Source organism: Gadus macrocephalus, chromosome 14 (genome assembly GCF_031168955.1).
Source record: "Gadus macrocephalus chromosome 14, ASM3116895v1".
NCBI classification, from domain to species: domain Eukaryota; kingdom Metazoa; phylum Chordata; class Actinopteri; order Gadiformes; family Gadidae; genus Gadus; species Gadus macrocephalus.
Window position 1 is genome coordinate 3692228 of NC_082395.1, and position 21304 is coordinate 3713531.

Consider the following 21304-nt stretch of genomic DNA (forward strand, 5'->3'; position numbering starts at 1 on the left):
TGCTCGCATGCCTCTTCTGCAGGCAATGGAACAGGCCTGCGGAGACATCAACATAGGGTCATCCATGGATGGATTAGGCACACAAGGCAATATTTTCCCCGATGCTTAGCGGAAGAAAATATTGCTTGTGATGTTGATGAGATCCTATGGCCAGACCCCAACAGACGGCAGGATCCATAAGCCCACCCATGCACAATTGCCATGTTTTTCTGTGTTCACAGTACAGTAGGGTTTATTTATTTATTTATTTTTGCTCAAACTGTATTTGCTGCACTGTAATGTACAGTACTGCAATGTACAGTATTTAGTATTTCTTTTGGTTGTGGTGAAAACGTGCCCTCTGAATCAACTGAATAAAAACAGTGAACATGAAAGACTGCAGTGTTTTATATAAAGTAGACCAGTGTGTTGCTGCTGATCTGAAAGTGTATTCATATGATGCAAGTGTGTATCATTTTGACATCAGAGTGCCCTTTTTACAAAGAATTGTTAGGTTTCGATAGCCGAGTTTCAATTTGACATAGATGTGAATGGTTTATTTCCCAGTGTTGTTGTCTTATTTGCTTGTGTGTTGAGTTTTGACACAACGAGTCAAATTTTGCAAAACGTGTTCAAGCACTTGAAAAAAACTGTAAATACGATAGCGTCGGATAGCGTCATCTTTGCCGGCCTGCAGCTAGCCAGCAACGTTATTGATGAATGAGAGGCGTGATCCTTTTCTCGTAAACGAGATCCTTATGTCGTAAATATGATATCTTATCTCGTAATTACGAGATCTTTATCTCGTAATTACGAGATCTTTATCTCATAATTACGAGATCCGTATCTCGTAATTACGAGATCTTTTCTCGTAATTACGAGATCCTTATCTCGTAATTACGAGATATTATCTTGTAATTACGAGATCCTTATCTCGTAATTACGAGATATTATCTTGTAATTACGAGATCCTGAGTGTGCTAACGGCTACATTAGCTGTGAAACTTTTTTTTATTTGGTGAATGCTCAGCGCCACCGTAAGGAAGAAATCTAGAGAAAGAACCCAGATTGGTGGAACCTCCTTCCAGGGTTGATCAGGAGTGCAATGGGTCCCATAATTGACGTACGTACGTACGTACGTACGTACGTACGTACGTACGTACATACATACATACATACATACATACATACATACATACATGCATACATGCATACATACATACATACATACATACATACATACATACATACATACATACAGGACATTTTAAAATCGGTGATGGGGTCGTTTAAATGTAAGGAGTGTTCAGGGATTCATTTGTAGTCACTGTGATATGCCAGACGTCCAGTCGAGGTCCTTAATGACCGGTCATTAAGGAGCAATTAGGGGTTAGACAGTGCAGAGACATGTCATTAAGGGCCTGTTGGGGTTAGAAAAGGAATACAGATAACAAAGTAAGGGTTGGCCAGTGAATAGGCACAGGCAGGAGTGTCTGTCATTTACATTATTATTATTAATTGATTCATAGTTTTAATGGAGCAGACTTTTGAACATAGTTGACTAAAATCCATTTATTTTTAATGTTCTTAGAGGAAGGAGGAGGATCTTGCAGTTTTCAAGTTAATATTGACGACAGACGGGAGCGAGGATGAGACAGATATTGTTAATTTACTCCATGTTTAAAAACCTTGGGAAGGGAGGGAAAAAAAATATTTTCTGGATTTAATCACATGGATGCTAGTGGGTTAGTTTTAGGGTTTTAGGGAGCCAACTTTATAACGATGAATAAACGTTTTTAAGTTATTCTTATGCGGAGGATAACTCAATAGTATTGATCAAAGTTGGTTCAAATATGGATAAATAAAATATGCATAGGCTACTGGAAAATGACTGCTTGATTGCCAACTTTCAGTTATGGTGACTATAATTACTTTTAATATTACTGTTATAGGATCAAAACTCCAGTATTACATTCTCATCACATTCTGACCCATTAAATTACATATAATTCTAGGTCTGATACTTGAGGTCCAATTGAAAGACATTGAACACAAACAAGGCTCTTGTCTTGAAATCTTGAAAAACATCTTCACTGAAGATCAAGGAGACGAGGTGAAGACGCCATGTTTCGTAAGCAAGGGCTAGCCATGGCACCGCTGAGTCTAGACTTCAAATGAGTCTCACCTCCAGAGCTAATGAACTGCTACAAGCAGCTTAGCTTTGGCTCTGCGTATTAGCTCGGAGAATTAGCGCCCATTGTTTGCTTTAGCACATAGCTGCAGTTCATTTGATATGCTAATAGCGGCCTTACACACTAATGTGAGCTAATGTGCTGAGATCTTTCATCTGCGGGTGTCAGTGTGGTGGGATGAAAAGAAAACAGAGGAATGAGGGTCCATCATGAAGACACTGGCGTGTGTGGATTAGGAAGAATTAGCTTTGGGAAAGCACTCATTAGTGTAATGAAACTTCCTCAGATACAATGCATTTCCCATTTCTTCAGATTGAATCATTTATTTTCTAAGGGGTTCTGATGTGTGAAACTTTTCCTTTTTATTCCTCTTGATGTTTATATGCTAAGAAAAAAGTTGTGGAATAGGTTAGTGGTACATAAGAAGAATATCATATCCGTTTACAGGCTGTGTGTCTGAATGGTGGAAGCCAGAGACTGACGATGGTTTACTTCCTTGTCTCTCTTCTGCTCTTTCGCGTTCCACTTTACAGAGTATGTTGGACATTCAAATATTAAAGTTGCCTTGATTTCAATTTGATACTCCCCCCCCCCCCCCCCCCCCCCCCAACCCACCAGGTCCATCAATGTCTACAGGGTGACAAGCCCCCCCCCCTGACCAAAGCCTTATGAGTAAAGATTACAACTCAGTCAAGGCATAAGTGATGACAACATAGATACCGTAACACTGGTTATCGTACCTCTTGTCACCTGCGGTCCCTCTATTTACCGTTGTACCATTTATTCATCTCAGAAGACAGTTTCTTCCAAAGTGGTGAGCAGGTCGTTGCGGAGCAGGTAGAGGGCACCGCGCTCAGGATGCCTACAGGTAGACTCGGTCCTCAAACCCCAGACCTGTCAGCCCCACGCCCTACGGCCACTACACTATCCTCTAGAAGTATTCACGGTTTTATTACCAAAGCAGACCCCATAGCTGACCTCAGAGCCCTGGGAATGGACTCTGCCTCACCTGTCAGAGGTGACAGTGTCGTCATGGTAACACTTGGTGTTACAAACACAACAAACCAACGAGTGGATTTGAATATCATTCGAATGCACGACAGTGCATCATCCTTCAACCGGAGCCACAGTAAGGATAAGAAGCAGACAGTGCCGTTGGTCATGGTTTGAAGATAGGGGATGTTCTTTGAAAAAACGTCAAACTGCAGTGTAAACAACTTCCTGTCTTTGATGTCACTTCCTTCCCTTCATGAGCTCATAATGTGTGTAAATCCACTAATCAAATTCAATTAACACATTGATTCAACGTTTGAGAGGTTTAGCCTAATCCCCTGAGTTGTGTGAGTCTGTGTGTGTTTGTGTGTGTGTGTGTGTGTGTGTGTGTGTGTGCGTGCAGTTGTGTGTATGTGCTCTTGTGTTTTTGTGTGTGTGGATGTGTATTTGTGCAGTTCTGTGTATGTGCTTGTGTGTGTATGTGCCTGTGTGTGTGTTTGTGTGTGTGTGTGTGTGTGTGTGTGTGTGTGTGTGTGTGTGTGTGTGTGTGTGTGTGTGTGCCTGTGTGTGTGTGTGTGTGTGTGTGTGTGTGTGTGTGTGTATGTGCCTGTGTGTGTGTGTGTGTGTGTGTGTGTGTGTGTGTGTGTGTGTGTGTGTGTGCCTGTGTGTGTGTGTGTGTGTGTGTGTGTGTGTGTGTGTGTGTGTGTGTGTGTGTGTGTGTGTGTGTGTATGTGTGTGTGTGTGTGTGTGTGTGTGTGTGTGTGTGTGTGTGTGTGTGTGTGTGTGTGTGTGTGTGTGGGAGGGAGAGCGAGTGTTTAACACGCCCAGGAGGTGTTCACCAGGGATAATGAACCGGGGTGAAAAGTGACACGCACGGCTGTGGGAACTGCAGCCAGGGTGCGTCTCCACAGCCCCGACACCAGCCAATCAACACTCAGAACCCGCCTCCAACACAAAACCAGCCAATCACAAAAGCCAAAACTCAGAATAAGCCAGCAAAATATGAGATGACTGAAAATGGCTTGGAATCGTAGCGAAATGAACACTGAAGTTGTATCTAGAGAAACATTTATTTTTAATCATCAAAACCAAAAAAAAGAGATTAGAATGAACCACGAGCCATGAGCCACGAGCCCTGCAGGCCCACGGCGCCTGGGGGATGTTGACCGCAGAGGACACAGCTGTCGCCCAGCAGAGGAACGTGTCGAAATGTCGGAGGTGGGCGACTCCCAGTTCACAGAGTTTGTCACCCTGTAGACATCGATGGAGCTGGTGGGTGGGGATGGGGGTGGGGGGGGGGGAGTCCTGGTAGCAGACAGCTGCATGGCACACTTCTGCTGGGAAGTCAGAATGGGGCTGCGTTGTGTTTACTAATGATGGCGTTTCCTGGCGGCTAGATAAGGAGCACTGACCTGATAACATTTCAATGTACGCCATGATTTATATGTTTTCATACGTTTTCCCTCTCCTGCTGCCGCTAATAATGGATTTAATGCAGAGGTTAGATTTTAGTACTTGTTCAATGACAATAACGTTTAATCTAATCTAAATTAGATTACTATTATCTAGTATTGCGGTTACAATTCTGATATGTCATGTATCAGCCACAATCAGACTGTAATCTTAGTTAACAACTACCAATAAAAGTGCTTAATCTTTACCTGGGTTACGTAACTTTTGTTTTCTAGATAATCCAGCATGTTTCCCTCTAACCCAGAGGTGCTTGATCAAACACCCCGTCTCGACCGAGCACGTTCGCCTGTCTCCGGTCCTGTCACTCAGTAGCTGCTTCCGTTTATGATTCCCTATGATCTGCTTCTGCTGCTCCTTCGGGGTACACTCATCCTATCCACAGCTCCCGGTCCCCCCGGAAGGGGGGGGGGGGGGGGGGGGGGGGGGGGGGGGGGGGGGGGGCGGTGTGAACGGGCCTCAGGAGATCCTCACACCTCACCATGGGAGAGAAGCTTTTCCCATGGACCCCCAGCCCGGGTGTCAGGCCAGCTCTGAGTGGTTCCCAGGAGCCGAGGTGACCGCCGTAGGTGCCACATCGCACCTCGGGGGCCTTATAGGGAAGGCCCTCGACTGCTGTTCCTCACAGAATCCCCTGCCTCCCTCCGCAGACACACTCACCGAGGAGAACCCTCCACCCACCGTCTTCTACTCCCACCAGCCACCAGCAGCAGCCATGGATGTGTCCTATTGCTCCGCTGCCCTGCTGCCAGAGACCCACAGCCAGCTCCCGTTTGACTACGAGGCCCTAATGGGCCCGGGCTGCTGGGCTCCGTCGGCCTGCGACCAGGCCTCCGACTCGGGATACTTCAGCGCCAGCGGCAGCAGCCTGTCGCCCACCTCCTCCGTGGACTCCTTCAGCTTCTCCCCGGCGCACCTTTCTGCTGCTGCCGCCGCTACTGCCGCCGCTGCCGCCGCCATCGCCGGGCCGGAACCAGACGACTTGGACTGTCTGTTGTCCTCCCTGAACAGGCTGACGGGAGCTCCCCCGGCGGCAGCGGCGGCCGTCTCCAGCTGCTCCACCAGAACCCAGCAGAGCGGCTCGTCTCCAGCCAAGGCCCCCGCCAGCTCCGCCGCCTCCACCGCCACCACCAGAAGGTCCTGGTCCCGGTTCCCCGGCCGGAAGAGGCAGACGGCCAGCGAGCGGGAGAAGATGAGGATGCGCGACCTGACCAAGTCGCTGAACTACCTGCGCTCCTTCCTGCCCGCCTCGGTGGCGCCGGCGGGGCAGACGCTGACCAAGATCGAGACGCTGCGCCTCACCATGCAGTACATCGGCCACCTGTCGGCCCAGCTGGGCCACGCCAGCCCGGAGGCCGCGCCCGAGGCCGGAGGTACCGCCGCGCCGCCGACGCAGCAGAACCTCCCCGCCTTCCAGCCCATGGTGGAGCAGCCTCTCAACGGCCGCTACGTCCCGGAGGAACCCCTCCACCACCACCACCACCACCACTACCGCCACGTCGTCATGGATACCGTCAGCCATCAGCAGAACCAGGCCACAGAACAACAGGTCCCTCTGCAGAATCACTATCAGGTACGGTCGTCTCCACGGTTACTGTTTTAACACTGATCGTTTCAGAATGATTTAAAAAATCCCAAAAAAAAATGATCTTCTCAAAAAACGATTTTTTGAGAAGATCACTGTGTGTCGAAACGTTCTGCTGTTTGCTTGAAACTCACCTCCTGCTGTGTTCTTTCCTTCAGGGTTCCGGTTCATTCTGCAGTCCCTTGTTTAACGGGCAGTACTGGACCTCAGCCGACCTCCTGCAGCAGAACATGTTCTCCTCTTGAGCTGAAGGCTGAATCCCCAGCCCCACAACCCCAGCCACTGGACACTTTGTCTTCTACTGAAGGGCCATGGACCATGTAGTCAACTGAAGATCTATTTATTTTAATGTATTTGTTCATATTTGTGTTTATGTATTTTTTTTATACCGATGGAGGAGTAGAAAATAAAAATGAATAATTTATTAACATATTCCACGTTTCAGTGTGCGATCATTTTATCTTTATGTATACTAAACAACACTTCTAAAGAGCTCAGATTAAACCTACCGTATTGTCGAGGTTTCAAGTTTGTTCTGGGCTGGAACAAGATAGTTATGAAACGTAAACCTAGGCTGGTTATCAGACGGTTCTGGAATATGAGGTTCTGGAAGCTGGTTGCTAGTTGGTTTGTGAGTTGGTTTATAAGCGGGTTATAAGCTGGTTGTTCTCTCCCCAGTCCGAACAAGGTCAGACAGAGAGAGGGGGGGGGGGGGGGGGGGGGGGCATGTCAAGCAGGTGCTAAACAGGGAACACTTCCACACCCTGCCGCTAAAGGGAAGTCCTCCCCACCTCCCCGTTCAGCTGCTGGGCCACGTCATCACCCCCAAGGTAGAGAATCGGTCTGTCTGTCTCTGTATCAGTCTGCCTCTCTCTCTGAGTGAATGTCTGTCTGTCTGTCGCTCTCTCTCTGTCTCTCTCTCTCTCTTGATCCATGTCTGTCACTCGCTGTATGTCTGTCTGTTCGATCTCTGTCTGTCGCTCACTCTCTCTGTCTCTCTCTGTCTCTCTCTCTCTCTCTCTCTCTCTCGATCTGTGTCTGTCACTCGCTGTCTGTCTGTCAGTTCCCTCCATTTCTCTGTCTGCCTTTCTGTATTTCGAGATTCAAAGGGCTTTATAGGTAGGTAAAACTTCCATTTACATTGCCAAAGCACAAAAAGTTTAATTAATTATTAATAGTATATAATAATGTATGATACATCATAATATATTATCTCTTCTCTCTCTTTGTTACTCTCTCTCCAAGGTAGAGAATCTGTCTGTCTGTCTCTGAATCAGTCTGTCTCTCTCTCTGAGTGAGTGAATGTCTGTCTGTCTGTCTGTCCGTCGCTCTCTTTCCGTCTCTCTCTCTCAAAAAGTTTAATTAATTATTAATAGTATATAATATATGATATAATATCATAATATATGATCTCCTCTCTCTCTTGGTTACTGTGCGTGTCCCTTCCTCTCTACCACTCTGTAAACAAACTCAGGTGTTTTTGGGACCAACAGGGGGCCCTTTATGGCAGACATTTGGCCCCCAGGAGCCACTCTGTTTACAGCCGAGGCTGATGTACCTCGGGAGTGGTGAGGACACACCGGGATGAGAGTCGAAGGACAGATTGACTCAAAAGAGTTGAGCTGGTGAAGAGGAAATGTGCGCGGGTCTGATAGAGAGGAAATGTACAGAAACACACCGTTTTCCTCCATAAAATAATTTAGATAAAATTTGTATAAACATTTACATACATAGTATTTACCATTTTGCTAAAAAATGTTTCTCATTTCACTGACAATAAAATCATTACATTTATATCACAAAATATACAAAAAATACAAAATGAATCTTGTGTATAGTTTGGTGTGTTTGGTTTCATTAGCTGCTTTGTTTTGTACTGAAAACAGAACATTAGATTACACTTTCCTATTTTTTTACTTTATACGTCTTTTATCAGAAATAGTGACATAGTAAATATATATATTTATATATATGTTATTATATTATTAATAGTAAAGTGCTCTCACTGATTTCATTGATCTACGTGGCTAGCATTAGTACAATTCCCCGGATAATTGGACAAGAATTAACACCAATTCAACTGAAAACGATTGATGGCTTCCCAATGGATCCACCACAGGGCAGAAGACAACACCAACTGTGGTGAGATTAAGGTTGAAGTTTTGGTTTAGCTTCCTCTGTGAACCAAGAAAGGATCTGGTCCTTGTGGCTCGACACCCACTTGATGTTGACCCGGGTTCGCTCCAGAGCCTGTTGGAAGTTCGGTGCCCGCGGGCTGCTCTTGACCGCCTTCTCGAAGCGCAGCAGCTGGGAGGAGAAACGCCACAAAGAGAGCTTTGCTCAGCGTCGAGTGTTAACGGACACATGGAGGCCAGCACAGCCACAGGCAGAACGGTTAAAAAGCACATAAAGATATATAATATATATATGTATATAATATAATATAAATTATATAACGAATATACAATTGTCAATGTTCAGTTATTTTTGATATGTCAAGGCCGTTCTAAACACTAAGTAGTAAAAAATGAATACAAAGAGCAGCATCTACACCAGTGGTGTGTGTACCAAAAAACTAAAGGATAGTTATTTTAAAGTATATATCATTGGGTGCACTGTGCAAGTGCATGTAAAAAAATTGACTTTGTTTTTAAAGGCGCTATGCTAATAAAGTTAGATTATTGGTATGTATTGCACACAGACTATCATTGGCCTACATGAACATATCATACAGAAGACTAAAACACCACACTTGCTGTTGATATTGATAACCGATTCACGTTACTCTAAAATACTACGGTAGGGCTTGAGCTTCACCTCATTGTACTCAAACTCGCTGGCAAAGCGTCTGGTGACACTGTAGAGAAGCGATTCGAAGGAGATGGAGCCCTTTCCATAGCTGGAGAACAGAATCAACATGTAATCAATAACCAATATAAACAATCCTACAATGCTTCTGAGTATTACATTTTTCCTAATCAATGTTTGATCCTTTATGGCACCAAGTCTTTTTATTCGTCTTAAATGTGTTTACATTCTATAACAGTTTCAATTGTATTTAAAAAATCATCATTATCATTGTTACTTCTCAAAACGGAAATTATTTACATTTATAAATGATTTAAATAGGAATTTTCGAGTTCAGTTTCATGTGCCCAGCCTCGTCTACCGTGGGAATCGAACCGCCAACCCTCGAGCCCGAGCTCCACCACTCACTCATAAACCAGGTACTCCCAGTGGGCCCGGACAAAGTCCCACACCAGCGGCTGACCCACGACGTTCGCCGCGATGGAGTTGATCACATACGAGGCGTCCTGCTTGCGGATTCTCCCCGAGTCCAAACAGTACTCCAGATACCTGGCGGACAGCGAGGTCAGGGGTCAAGCTAGGATCAAAGACCATGGATTCCTTCGGCACATGCTATCATATGCTTTTTAATCCTCTAAATATTAAAAAATCGACATAAACCTTAAGGGTCTGACAGAGAGACAGCCACACCCCCCACATTGTCAAAGAATAAATAATAATTGTATACATTATATTATAATAATACAATAGTGGATTGATATTTTATTGATGAATCTAATACTTGGACAACTGCATTAGTCAAACTTTTGGTAACACTTTATAATAAGTTAACATAATAAATAGCAAACTAGTCATTACCCAACCCTTTGTTAATATTTGTTAATGTTACTAAAATATCTATTTGGCACAAGTTAATCGTTTTTTCATCATTGATTAAATATTAGTTGTTTGCATAACCCTAACCCTAACACACGGCCCTAACCCTAACCCTAACCCTGACACACGGCCCTAACCCTAACACACGACCCTAACCCTAGCACACGGCCCTAACCCTAACCAGCGACACTCTGCGGTCAACGAAAAATAACTATCAACTTGTGCAAAATAGATATTTTAGAAACAATTAACAAATATTAACAAAGGGTTAGGCAATGACTAGTTTACTATTTATCATGGCACCTTATCCTAAAGTGTTACCCAACATTTTCCCCACTCTCCAAGAGAAACATCTACCCAGCGCTTCGACACACACGGTGGCGTCCTCTGTCCCCAGACACCCCCCAGACCCCCACCAGACCCCCACCAGACCCCCACCAGACCCCCACCAGACCCCCACCAGACCCCCCCCAGACCCCCGCCGGCCCCCCACCGGGTGAGGATCCAGGGCTGCTTGCTGCAGGCCATGGCCCACAGCAGCTTCTCGGCCTCCGACGCCACGCTGGCGTTCTTGTACATGCTCCAGGCGAAGTCCCACTCCCGCTGCCCGCCCGCTGCGAGGCCGTTGCAGTACACTGTGGAGCGCAGGTTGGGGCTGATCCTGGGAAGAGACGCCGCGTCAGGGAGGCAGTCCAGACTCCAGATACAGGGGATGCAGTGTGTTGCGTGTTATCAGAATCAGAATCAGATTCAGAATCAGAATCAGAATCAGATTCAGAATCAGAATCAGAATCAGAAAGGATTTAATTGCCAAGAAGGGTTTTACACCAACCAGGAATTTGGCTTGGTGATTAAGGTGCATACATACATCCCATTATACATGGGATTTAGCATGTTGTGTGTTAAACATTTGATTTAGCAGGTTGTGTGTTAAACATTTGATTCAGCATGTTGTGTGTTAAACATTTGATTTAGCAGGTTGTGTGTTAAACATTTGATTTAGCAGGTTGTGTGTTAAACATTTGATTGAGCATGTTGTGTGTTAAACATTTTATTTAGCATGTTGTGTTATACATTTGCTTTAGGATGTTGTGTTATACATTTGATGAAGCATGTTGTGTTTTATACATGTGATAAAGCCTGATGTATGTTAAACATTTGATTTAGCATGTCGTGTGTTATACAAGGGATTTAGCATGTTGTGTGTTATATATGTGATATAGCGTGTTGTGTGTTATACATGTGATTTAGCATGTTGTGTGTTATAAATGTGATTTAGCATGTTGTGTGTTAACATACGGATTGTTAGAAGGGTTTTTCATCCAGGCATTGAACAAGTTATAGGTGAGGTCTTCACAGGCTTTCAGACCATTCTTACATGCCAGCTGGATGGCTACCACCTGGTTGTACCTACACACAAACACACACACACACACACACACACACACACACACACACACACACACACACACACACACACACACACACACACACACACACACACACACACACACACACACCATCAAAAATCGAATTTTAATCATCAGGCAGATGTTAATCCATATTATTTATTTTTGGCTAAACAATAATAAATCAAATCATTAAAACATTATAAAATCAAATGTCTACCAATACTGTCTACCAATGGTTTTTGGTCGACAACAACAGAGTTGTCATATTATGGATTATAATCGGATTCTCATTCAAATCGAAAGGAAACCAAACAGCAAGATATCTTTAGGAATAGTAGATTACCAATGAAGGAGAGACTTGTTTACACATAAGAAAACGAGATTGAAGCGGATGTGCAGAGAAAGCTGTCTTACTGGTCGGTGTGCTTGTCTGGGATTTTAGTCCAGTTTGCGGTGATATCTTTGAAGTGGTTGAACAGAGGTTCCACCTGTTTCACCATGTACGCCTGAAGACACGAAAATGATAAAAAAAGAATGCCATCGACATCAACCAAATACATGAACATGTCGCTCATGGTTAACAGAAACCGAAGACACTTAATAAGTATAAAAAATAAAAAAACACACGAGTAAAAATACGCAAGGAAATATCAACAACAAATCAGAACAATTAAAGCATACAAATGAGGAGAGGGAAAGGGGGGGAAAGAGAGGTTTGTTAGAAGGTATATTATTACAATGCATTTTCAGAGACGCTGACAGGTCGGTGCAGTCATATGCAACCAGTCCAGAAGACATCTGCACTGATTAAGTTCAGAAGAATTGAGTTCAGGAGACTTAGGTCACCGATCGATGGGAGCAGAGGCAGAACTCGTAGGGGTCAGAGGGCAGCAGGTCTGCTCACCTGCATGGTGCCATACAGGGGGCTGCGGTCGAACATGAGGAAGTAGTAGTTGAGGTTGTTGCTGGCGGTCAACCAGGGCGTGTACTCTGTCTCCCTCACCAGGTACTTGGTGGTTCTCAGAGCCAGCGTGAAGTTCACCAGCTTGGACCTGAGAAGAGGACCACTCATTACCCTGAAAGACCACCGTTAAATAATGTCTCTGACTCCGAAGGACGATCACCAAAAAACGATTTATTAACTCGAAAGACCACCACTACTTCTTCACCTGAAAGACCACCACAAAAAAAACACTTAGCCCTTCATTAATGGACCACCATGGAAGTGGGATCTCATTACCCCAATGAGGGATAATTATAAATATAAACAAAATACCTTTAACCTGTTGTATTTGTTCTATAATTCACAGTGCTGTAAGACTCTTTGGCTATAACATGTCCGCAATATATATTTTATTTTATGCTTTTGTACAACTGGACTGGACGTGTAGGTGGTAGAAATGCAAACGAGGATCTCGTTGCGCCTACAAGTCCACCGTTACCTGGCAAGATTGAAGGCATCCGAGATGAGCTGAGCTCGGTTGATCTCAGGGATTTCCTGGAAGAGAAACAACAAGAAGGTTTTCTCCGGTCCAAGAATTGAAGGGCTGATTATGGACCACGCAGACGCTTCAACGCAGTCGCGAACCTTTATGGTTCTGCGTCGGGTTTAAGTAAGCGGAGCGATCACAGCCCTCGCTGCCGCGTCGCCTTGACGGAAGGACAACATTTTTGGGGGTCACACGTCAGGCCCTTGCGGTGGACGCAAGGAGGGTCCGCGAGGACGTAAGGGGCACGTAACCCTTGAGTTGCGTGAATCTGCGACCCTAATCAGCCCTTAAGACTGGGCGTCGTACACCGGGGTTGGACCTCTTTGATTCCGACTACCTGGTGGTTGGTGTCCAGCTGGGCGAAGAGTCGCTCCCAGTTCTCCTGGTCGTAGTTGACCCTGTAGAAGCCGCTCGTCCTCAGGTTGACCAGCAGCCAGTCCGCTCCGCCGATGGTCATGTTAGAGTTGGTGGCTGGAGGGAAGGAGACGGGGAGAAGATTAAGGCAGATGACAGGTTTCTAAAATAAAAAAAACGTAATAATTGTAGATTGGCGGACCATTTATCAGCAGCATTTTGAAGTATTAACAAAGGAGTACCAAAGTATAGAGTGAAGTGAATTTAGCATTTATAAGTTCACGGTAGAACCTTGATATTTAGTGGGCGTGGCTTGGCGTTGGCTGCTAACAAAGGGGGAGGGGCAATCCAAGTCCGATGACGGACGCAGCTGTGAGTTGGTGAGCTTAATGAGCGCAACTATAAGTACTATAAATGCGTTGCGCGCTAACCCCATAGTGAGACTGTGTTCAGACTACAGTAACTCAGTAGTTACTGTAGTAACTACTGAGTTTCTAGTTCGAACCCGACTCCTCCTAGCTGAGCTTCCCTGACTCACTGACCCCAGCTGCTCCCGAGCAGCTGGGGTCAACGTGTGTGGTTGATACCGCGTGGTGGCAAGTCGCTTCGTACAAAAGCCTCTGCTAAATGCCCTAAAAATAATTATGATATTACTATAAAGAAAAAGGAAAAGGATGCTCACAGTCACTGTGTTACTTACCTTCTTTAGTGGTTAGCCACAGAGGACTCTGCTTAACTCCTGTCTTCATCCAGGAAATAGGAACAATCCATTCATAGCTGAAAACACCAGAACATATAGCCATCCATCCAGACACAATGTAAGGTTGAACAACATTAGGTGTAAGTACTAGTGGGAGCAGTACCAGTGGTAGTAGCAGTAGTAGTACTATAGCCGTAGTAGCAGTAGTATAACTTGTAGTAGTAGTAGTAGTAGTAGTAGTAGTAGTAGTAGTAGTAGTAGTGAAGGTATCCGTACTTGAAGGGGGAGGGCCTGTCCATCTCAGCCTCGGGGTCGATCAGGAAGTGCTTCTGGCTGAGGCGCCCGGTCCTGGTATCCACGGTAACCACCGGGTAGCCCATCTGCAGGACCCATCGGTTCATGATGTCCTCGACGGACGTGGGCAGCCCCAGGCCAGGGGAGGCCTCGTCTACTGCCTGGGGGGGCCAGAGACCGAAGGTGAGGGTCAGAGGGGGCGTGGCCTCCTGTTAAGCGACGCCCCCGAGGGGGCGGGGCCAGCAGACTGAAAGCAGGCTACGGTTCTCACCACTTGCAGGTGTTTCCAGAGGTCTGTGTAGACGGTACTGTTGTACTTGTACTCCTCGAGGTAAGTCTGTGGAGCGGTTAAGACAAGAAGGTACATTCTTACACAGAGGCAGTTTCAGCATGAAGGATTTTGGTGTCCCGAAGGCAATTTGGATGTCATTGACTTATTGCACTGTGTGTGTGTGTGTGTGTGTGTGTGTGTGTGTGTGTGTGTGTGTGTGTGTGTGTGTGTGTGTGTGTGTGTGTGTGTGTGTGTGTACACTCACTCTCAGACCCTGGGTGAAGACCTCTTCTGTGATGCTGTCCGACAGCATCCTAAGGACCGCAGCTCCCTGCAAGCACACACAGTATTGACCCCCTCTTACACACACACACACACACACACACACACACACACACACACACACACACACACACACACACACACACACACACACACACACACACCATCATAAGATTCATAACCACACACACTCAATCAAAAACAGCATCATAACCACACACACTTATTTATACACGTTTGCATACTTTCTTTACAGGTGTGCCCGTGTCATTCTTGTCTCCACGTTAGTGAGCTACCTTGCTGTAGGTGATGGTGTCAAACAGATGACTGATCTGGTGGGGCTTCTGGACCTCCCCCTCCTCACAGGAGAGGGGGTGGGAGGTGGGGACATCATCCACCTCCATCACCCCGTGGATTTCGAACACCACCATCAGGTCCTTCTGGAGACACACACACACACACACACACACACACACACACACACACACACACACACACACACACACACACACACACACACACACACACACACACACACACACACACACACACACACACGCATATAGAATAACATGAGAGTAACAAATACAGAGTACGAGTCAGGGAGCGATTATTATTATTCATCCGACATTATTCATTGTTTTATTGTAGATCTGTTCGTATTCACATCGGGGTTATATTGCAATTAGTTTGTGTTTAGTTGTGGGTCATTTCCTGTTTGTTGTCTTCCCACAAACACACAAACAAACACAAACACAAACACAAACACACAAACATGCACACCATCATAATACACACATCACAACAAACACATAATACACACACACACCCACAATCACACCATCACAACAACGGAACACACACACACACACACACACACACACACACACACACACACACACACACACACACACACACACACACACAACCACTGTGTAAGGACGGAGTGTGTCGAGGTAAACAGAGTGAGGGTTGAGTCTCAACAGGACTCACTAATTTCCACGTGGGTTCCGCGGAGTCGGCCCCCAGGTAGGAGACGTATGTTGCAAAGCCCTCGTTCAGCCACAGGTTGTTCCACCATCTCATCGTCACCAGGTTCCCAAACCACTGAGGAAGACATGGAGGAGGAGACGAAGGAGAAGAAGATGATATGCCTGGTCATGAGCTCACAATAGTTGCTCTCGATCCAGGGGTTGAAATGTACAGTGGGCGGCACCTCTCTCCGTCAGTAGCCAATCAGCGATGTGTTGTGGACTTTACCAAGGTGTTGAGATGTTTGGAGGATTTCTTAATCCATTTAAAAAAAATATATAATTTAAAAGGATTATTTTAATGATTTTAATATTTTGCAGCATTTCCCGCTTTAAGTACATTGCCCTTTATGTGCTGTTTGAACACCTCGAACTACATCCCTTGATGAGTGGTAGGCCTACCATGTGAGCAAGCTCATGGGAGATAACCGTGGCGACATACTCCTTGTCCGCGATGGAGGAGAAGGCGGGGTTGTACAGCAGGGCCGTCTCCCGGTATGTGATCAGGCCCCAGTTCTCCATGGCGCCAGCGGAGAAGTCCGGCAGCGCAATCTGGTCTGTGTGCAGGACAGGGGATTACCCACAGCGCAAAAGGAAACAAACACCAGTCCCCAAAACGATCTGGGATAGTCGCGCGTTTAACCTGATTTTGTGAGGGGGTATGTTTGGTTGTAGTAGTTCTGGAAGTAGCTCAGGATCGGTCCCGTTTTTTCCAAGGCGTAATCTCCTTGGCCTTCCAGTATGGCCTGCTTGCGAGCCCAGATTCTGATCTGGTAGTGAAAGAAACGCATAACCTGAGAAACATTTAGTAAGTCGGGGGTACCAGTAGAGGGCGACAAGGGGTCAGATCATATGTTGTTTGAGGCCGTATGCGTGTCCGCATGATGTGAGTAAATGTCTGTAGGGACCGTCATGCTCCAGATATGTTTCACAAGTCTAAACGTATTGTTCTTCTGTTAAAGAATGTCTATCTGTGGAAATGAGATGAAGTGAAAAAAGAAGAAGAAAAGAAACATAACAGGACTACATCATCCATCACAGAGAATAAAATCCAGTTTTGGCTCGAAGGCTCTTGATTTCAACCCCAGCGTCCGCAGTCAATCCTTGAGCAAGAGGCTGACCCCTAACGGCTCACTCATGAGTTGTGTTACTGTATTTCTCCATTAATGCTCCATAACTCAATAGCAGTGACTGTAATTTCGACATTAGTCTCATTCTCTTAGTAATGCAATGCGTAATCAGTTGTCTTCTGTTACCAGGACTGGTGCTCCCGGTGCTGAGCTGATGAAACCTAATTCACAGACGACAAACGCCAGCAGGTAGGTGGACATAATCTCCGTTGAATGGAAGCGCGTCATCGTTAAATTTCTTCCCTCGATGGTGACGTTGATGGGGTCTGAGAGGGGTACGAGAAGGAGGAGCATGCTTAGACAGTCAAGTGGATGAAATCGATAACATTACATTCACATTTACATTTAGGGCATTTAGCAGACGCTTTTATCCAAAGCGACTGTTACACAGTTCACATACATATTTCCACACCGACGGGGGAGTCAACTAGGCGCCAACTAGTGCTAGGCGACAGCCAACTAGTCAAGAGCAGTTAGGGTGAGGTGTCTTGCTCAGGGATACGTCAACACTCAAGGAGGTTGGAGCCGGGGATCGAACTAGCAACCTTCCAGTTACAAGTCAACCCCTCTCGACCTCCTGAGCCCACCCTCTCAATAGCTGAGCCATTAGAACATGCTCGCTTGTGTGTCTTGCCGTGTCACAGCAGGAGTTCAGGAGTCTAAACAACAATATCAAAAATAAACAGCCGATCCCTGGGGGCCATGGCTGTGTCAGCCCCCTCTGCCTCTCCAGCCCTGCCCAGAGTCTTCCCGACCCCATCAGCCTTCAGCTACCCACAGCTGTCCTCCTCACCGCTATGTCCCTCCATTTGGTTGATCATTTGTTTTGCTCATTTTCATTTACATTCAGGGCATTTAGCAGACACTTTTATCCAAAGCGACATACAATAAGTACAATTTTTCAGAAGAAAGAGAAAAAATATCGGCTGTCGGTACAGTAAGGATGTTCATAGAACCAAGTGCCAAGCACTTGGAATTGTAAGGTTAACCCATTCCCCGTATACAACAGCGATAGCTAGGATAAGATGCTAGACAATGCTACGTACTATTTTTAAGTGCCAGGACGTACACCATACAATAAGTGCATACATTAAGTGCAAGTATGTACAACATACAATCAATGCGTACATTTAGTGCCAGGACGTACAGCATAAAGTAAGTGCGTAAGAGGGGGGGTGGGGGTGTCTACCGTTGTCCATCTTTGTTCAGACGCCTGAATGGATGGAGTCTACCTGTCTGTCGGCACTGTAGGCAAAAGTCTCAATCGCGGTTTGTCATAAAGGGGTAATGTGACAGGATCGCTCAAGTCTGCATTTGGTTCATATTCTGCTTCCAGAATCCTTCTTACAATTACAATTAGGGCGTTTAGCAGACGCTTTTATCCAAAGCGATTTACATCGGTTAATACACACATTGACACACCGACGGCAGAGTCAACCATGCAAGGAGACAGCCAGCACGTCAGGAGCAGTTAGGGTTAAGTGTCTTGCTCAGGGACACATCAACACTCAGCTAGGAGGAGCTGGGGATCAAACTAGCAACCACAGTTACAAGACAACTGCTCTACCTCCTGAGCTAAGCCGACCCAGTTACCATAGTGGTGGTAACTAGTGTTTGAATTGCATGCCCCCTCACTCAGACTAGGTGACACAAAGTCACAAAGACTTGGAGAAGTCAAAGCAATAAGATTTGGTTAGTGTGCATAATGTGCATACTATGTGAGAAAGAAGGAACAAACAAGGTTTTAAAAACAGTCCATTTCCATTCCAGGTTGTCTGTTGAGCACAGTGGCGAGACAGAAAGCTATAACAGACTAACCACATGCTCAAGATGAGCCCTGACGAGGAGGAACTGTTTATTGGAGAATTCTATAAACAACATGAGGCAGTGGGGTCGTAAATCAGGGCAGAGCTCCGGAAGACGTGTGTCAGTTGGAGCTGTCAGTTGAAGAAGCTTGGTGGCTTCCTGTCGTGGTTTCCAGTGTTTGAATGGTACGATGTTTTCTAGTGACGGTTGAGGTTGTGACTGCAACCGACTGTAAAAATGTGTGTGAAGAAACAAACCTCATAGAAATGAATAAGATTTGATGACGTAATGAGACTCATAAGGTAAATTAATGGAGGTTACAACCAAGATGATTAACAGCCAAGACAGACATATGTTTGGTTTTAATGTTTAGCCCCCCGATTATTTGAAGTTTTTTTTTGAAGGAGGCATCTGCCTTGACCTGAGCCCACAGTCTTGTCTTTGAGTCGGTAGTCTTGTGGTTGTGTGTGTGCTGAAAAAACACGTGAGGTTTGGTGAGAGGGCTGGAACTACCGTAGTTGATGGAGTTGGACAGAGCCACGGTCTCCAGCGGGTGAATCATTTTCAGGTCGAAGACGGCCTTCATGGCGGGCTCGTCGAAGCAGGGGAACGCCTTCCGGGCGTCAGTGGGCTGCATTTGTGTGGTGGCCAGGATTCTGTCCAGAACACAGAGCATAGAACACAATCAGAGATACCAGAGGTCAGAGATACCATCCGGGTGGTGGCAAGGATTCTGTCCAGAACACAGCACACAGTCAGAGAGACCAGACGTCAAACTTACTATCTGGGTGGTGGCCCAGGATTCTGTCCAAAACCCAGAACACGGAACACAGTCAGAGACACCAGAGGTCAGAGATACCATCTGTTGGGTGCCACTCTGTCCATAACAGCAAGACCAGAGCAGTCAGAGATATCAGCGTTCAGAGATACCAGTCAGATAACAGCAGTCACGCATACAGCAGTAAGAGATGCTAAACTAGCAGATATACCAGTACTAGCCAGAGATACCAGTAGGGAGATACCAGGATTCATATATCCCAGCAGATATTCCACTACTACTACTAGTCATAGATACCAGAAGAGATACCAGTAGTCATAGATACCAGCAGGTACCAGTACTAGCCAGAGATACCAGTAGACATATATACCAGCAGATACCAGTACTAGTCTTAGATAGCTGCAGAAATAGATTTATTTCACTTGTATTGTTTGTTTGTTGTTATCTGTGGTTTTACTGTCTGTGAACCAGGTCTTCAGTGTTGCACAAGAACGTGCGTGCGATCATGCCTTTGTGTGTTCTGCTGCCAATCCCACCCACTCACGGATGGATGTACTTTTTTCCAGAAGGTCCTAATGAGTCAGAAAGGCCACCTAAGGACTTCTCTTAGGTGGTCTCTTATTCTTTGAGGGTGCGGAAGACATGCGATAAAGTTTAAAGAATTACTTTTAATTAATTAAACGTAATGCTTTAAAGAGCAGGTATTATAATCCCAGAACCCCAACCCATCTGGGATTGATAAAGTGCTTGGTTTAACATCCTGCACACAAACAACACAGACCAACAGCTTTGTCCCTCACTTTGTCTTGAACAGATTGTTCTTTGTAGTTTCCACTTTTAGCAAACAAGTAAATGCAACAAAGAAATATAAATCCTCTTTTGACCGGACTTCTGAAACTCTGTATCTGCTGGCCGATGTTTCACAGGGGAGAAGATTACAAGGACAAAATATTTGACATGCTCATCAGAAGAAGACTTTTTCAACTGGAGAGAACAGAACTAAACCGAACAAACCGCCCTATTGCGGTTCAGATTGTTGTGTGCGTGCGGGCGACCTTACTTCTCCACTCCGTTCTCCTTGTACTTGCTCCTGTAGAACCCGGCCAGGTCGTCGGCCAGCTCACCCACAAACTCTGTATGCAGCAGGTAAGACCGCCCCGCCTCTAGCCTCCCCTCCAGCTGAACCACCAGGTAATTCGTCGTCAACTCCATCCAGGTGGTCTTGATGGCCGGCGCGGTGGCCCCCAGAGCCATGAGCTGGGCCTCGTGTCCCTGGAAGAGGGTGAAGTTGAGCCGGTTGGAGTGGATGAGGATGAGGTCGGTGTCCTTCAAGCAGACGAACCGCACGGTGGAGTTCCCCGTGAAGATGAAGAGGCCCCGCCCGTCTGGCTCCAGCCGGGGCCACAGGGTGATGTCGTAGTGCACGGGGGCCAGGGTGTCCGGGAGCCTGTACTGCTGCCAGGGAACCGGAGGGCCAGGGCTGGAGCTTGGGCTGGGGCTGGGGAAGGAGGAGTCTGCGGTGGTGGTGGCGGCGGGGGAGGTTGGCGACGGCTCAAGGTCCTTGGTCTTCTCCTTGGCGTAGAGGACCGACAGAGCGATGATGGAGGCAAGAGCCCCCACTGAGACCAGGGCGAGGGTGAGGGCCAGCGCCCTGCTGATGTAGAATCCTGCTGCCATGGGTGAACCTCCGTGGCGGCGGTGCGAGGAGAGAGAGGCGGAGGGGGGAGAGCATGAGTTTTTATTGCCGAGCGCCTGAGCCACCGAGGAGGAGCTGTGAGGCCAAGGCTGAGGCGGGGCCAACAGCATGAGGGTTCGGGACCATGGCTGGAACAGTCTGCTGAGATAAGAGAACT

The 21304-nt window shown here is 46.3% G+C and overlaps 2 protein-coding genes across 2 annotated transcripts; one reads left to right on the top strand and one right to left on the bottom strand.

The window, feature by feature from the left end:
* The first annotated feature begins 5391 nt into the window (after positions 1-5391).
* LOC132472389 (mesoderm posterior protein 1-like) lies at positions 5392-6464 on the top strand. Its single transcript, XM_060071993.1, has 2 exons — positions 5392-6207; positions 6378-6464. Exons 1-2 carry the CDS (start codon positions 5425-5427, stop codon positions 6462-6464), a joined length of 870 nt encoding a protein of 289 aa, XP_059927976.1. The 5' UTR covers positions 5392-5424.
* A 1435-nt stretch (positions 6465-7899) lies between these two features.
* Positions 7900-21244, bottom strand: LOC132471501 (aminopeptidase N-like). Its single transcript, XM_060070576.1, has 20 exons — positions 20512-21244; positions 19187-19329; positions 16994-17133; positions 16381-16507; positions 16140-16294; positions 15700-15813; positions 15003-15146; positions 14690-14755; positions 14425-14490; positions 14136-14314; positions 13860-13936; positions 13143-13276; positions 12758-12813; positions 12220-12367; positions 11730-11821; positions 11203-11313; positions 10397-10564; positions 9436-9576; positions 9037-9118; positions 7900-8526 (listed from the first exon to the last, which is right to left on the bottom strand). The coding sequence occupies exons 1-20, from the start codon at positions 21126-21128 to the stop codon at positions 8368-8370; spliced, it is 2919 nt and encodes a 972-aa protein (XP_059926559.1). The 5' UTR covers positions 21129-21244; the 3' UTR covers positions 7900-8367.
* Positions 21245-21304: the final 60 nt, after the last annotated feature.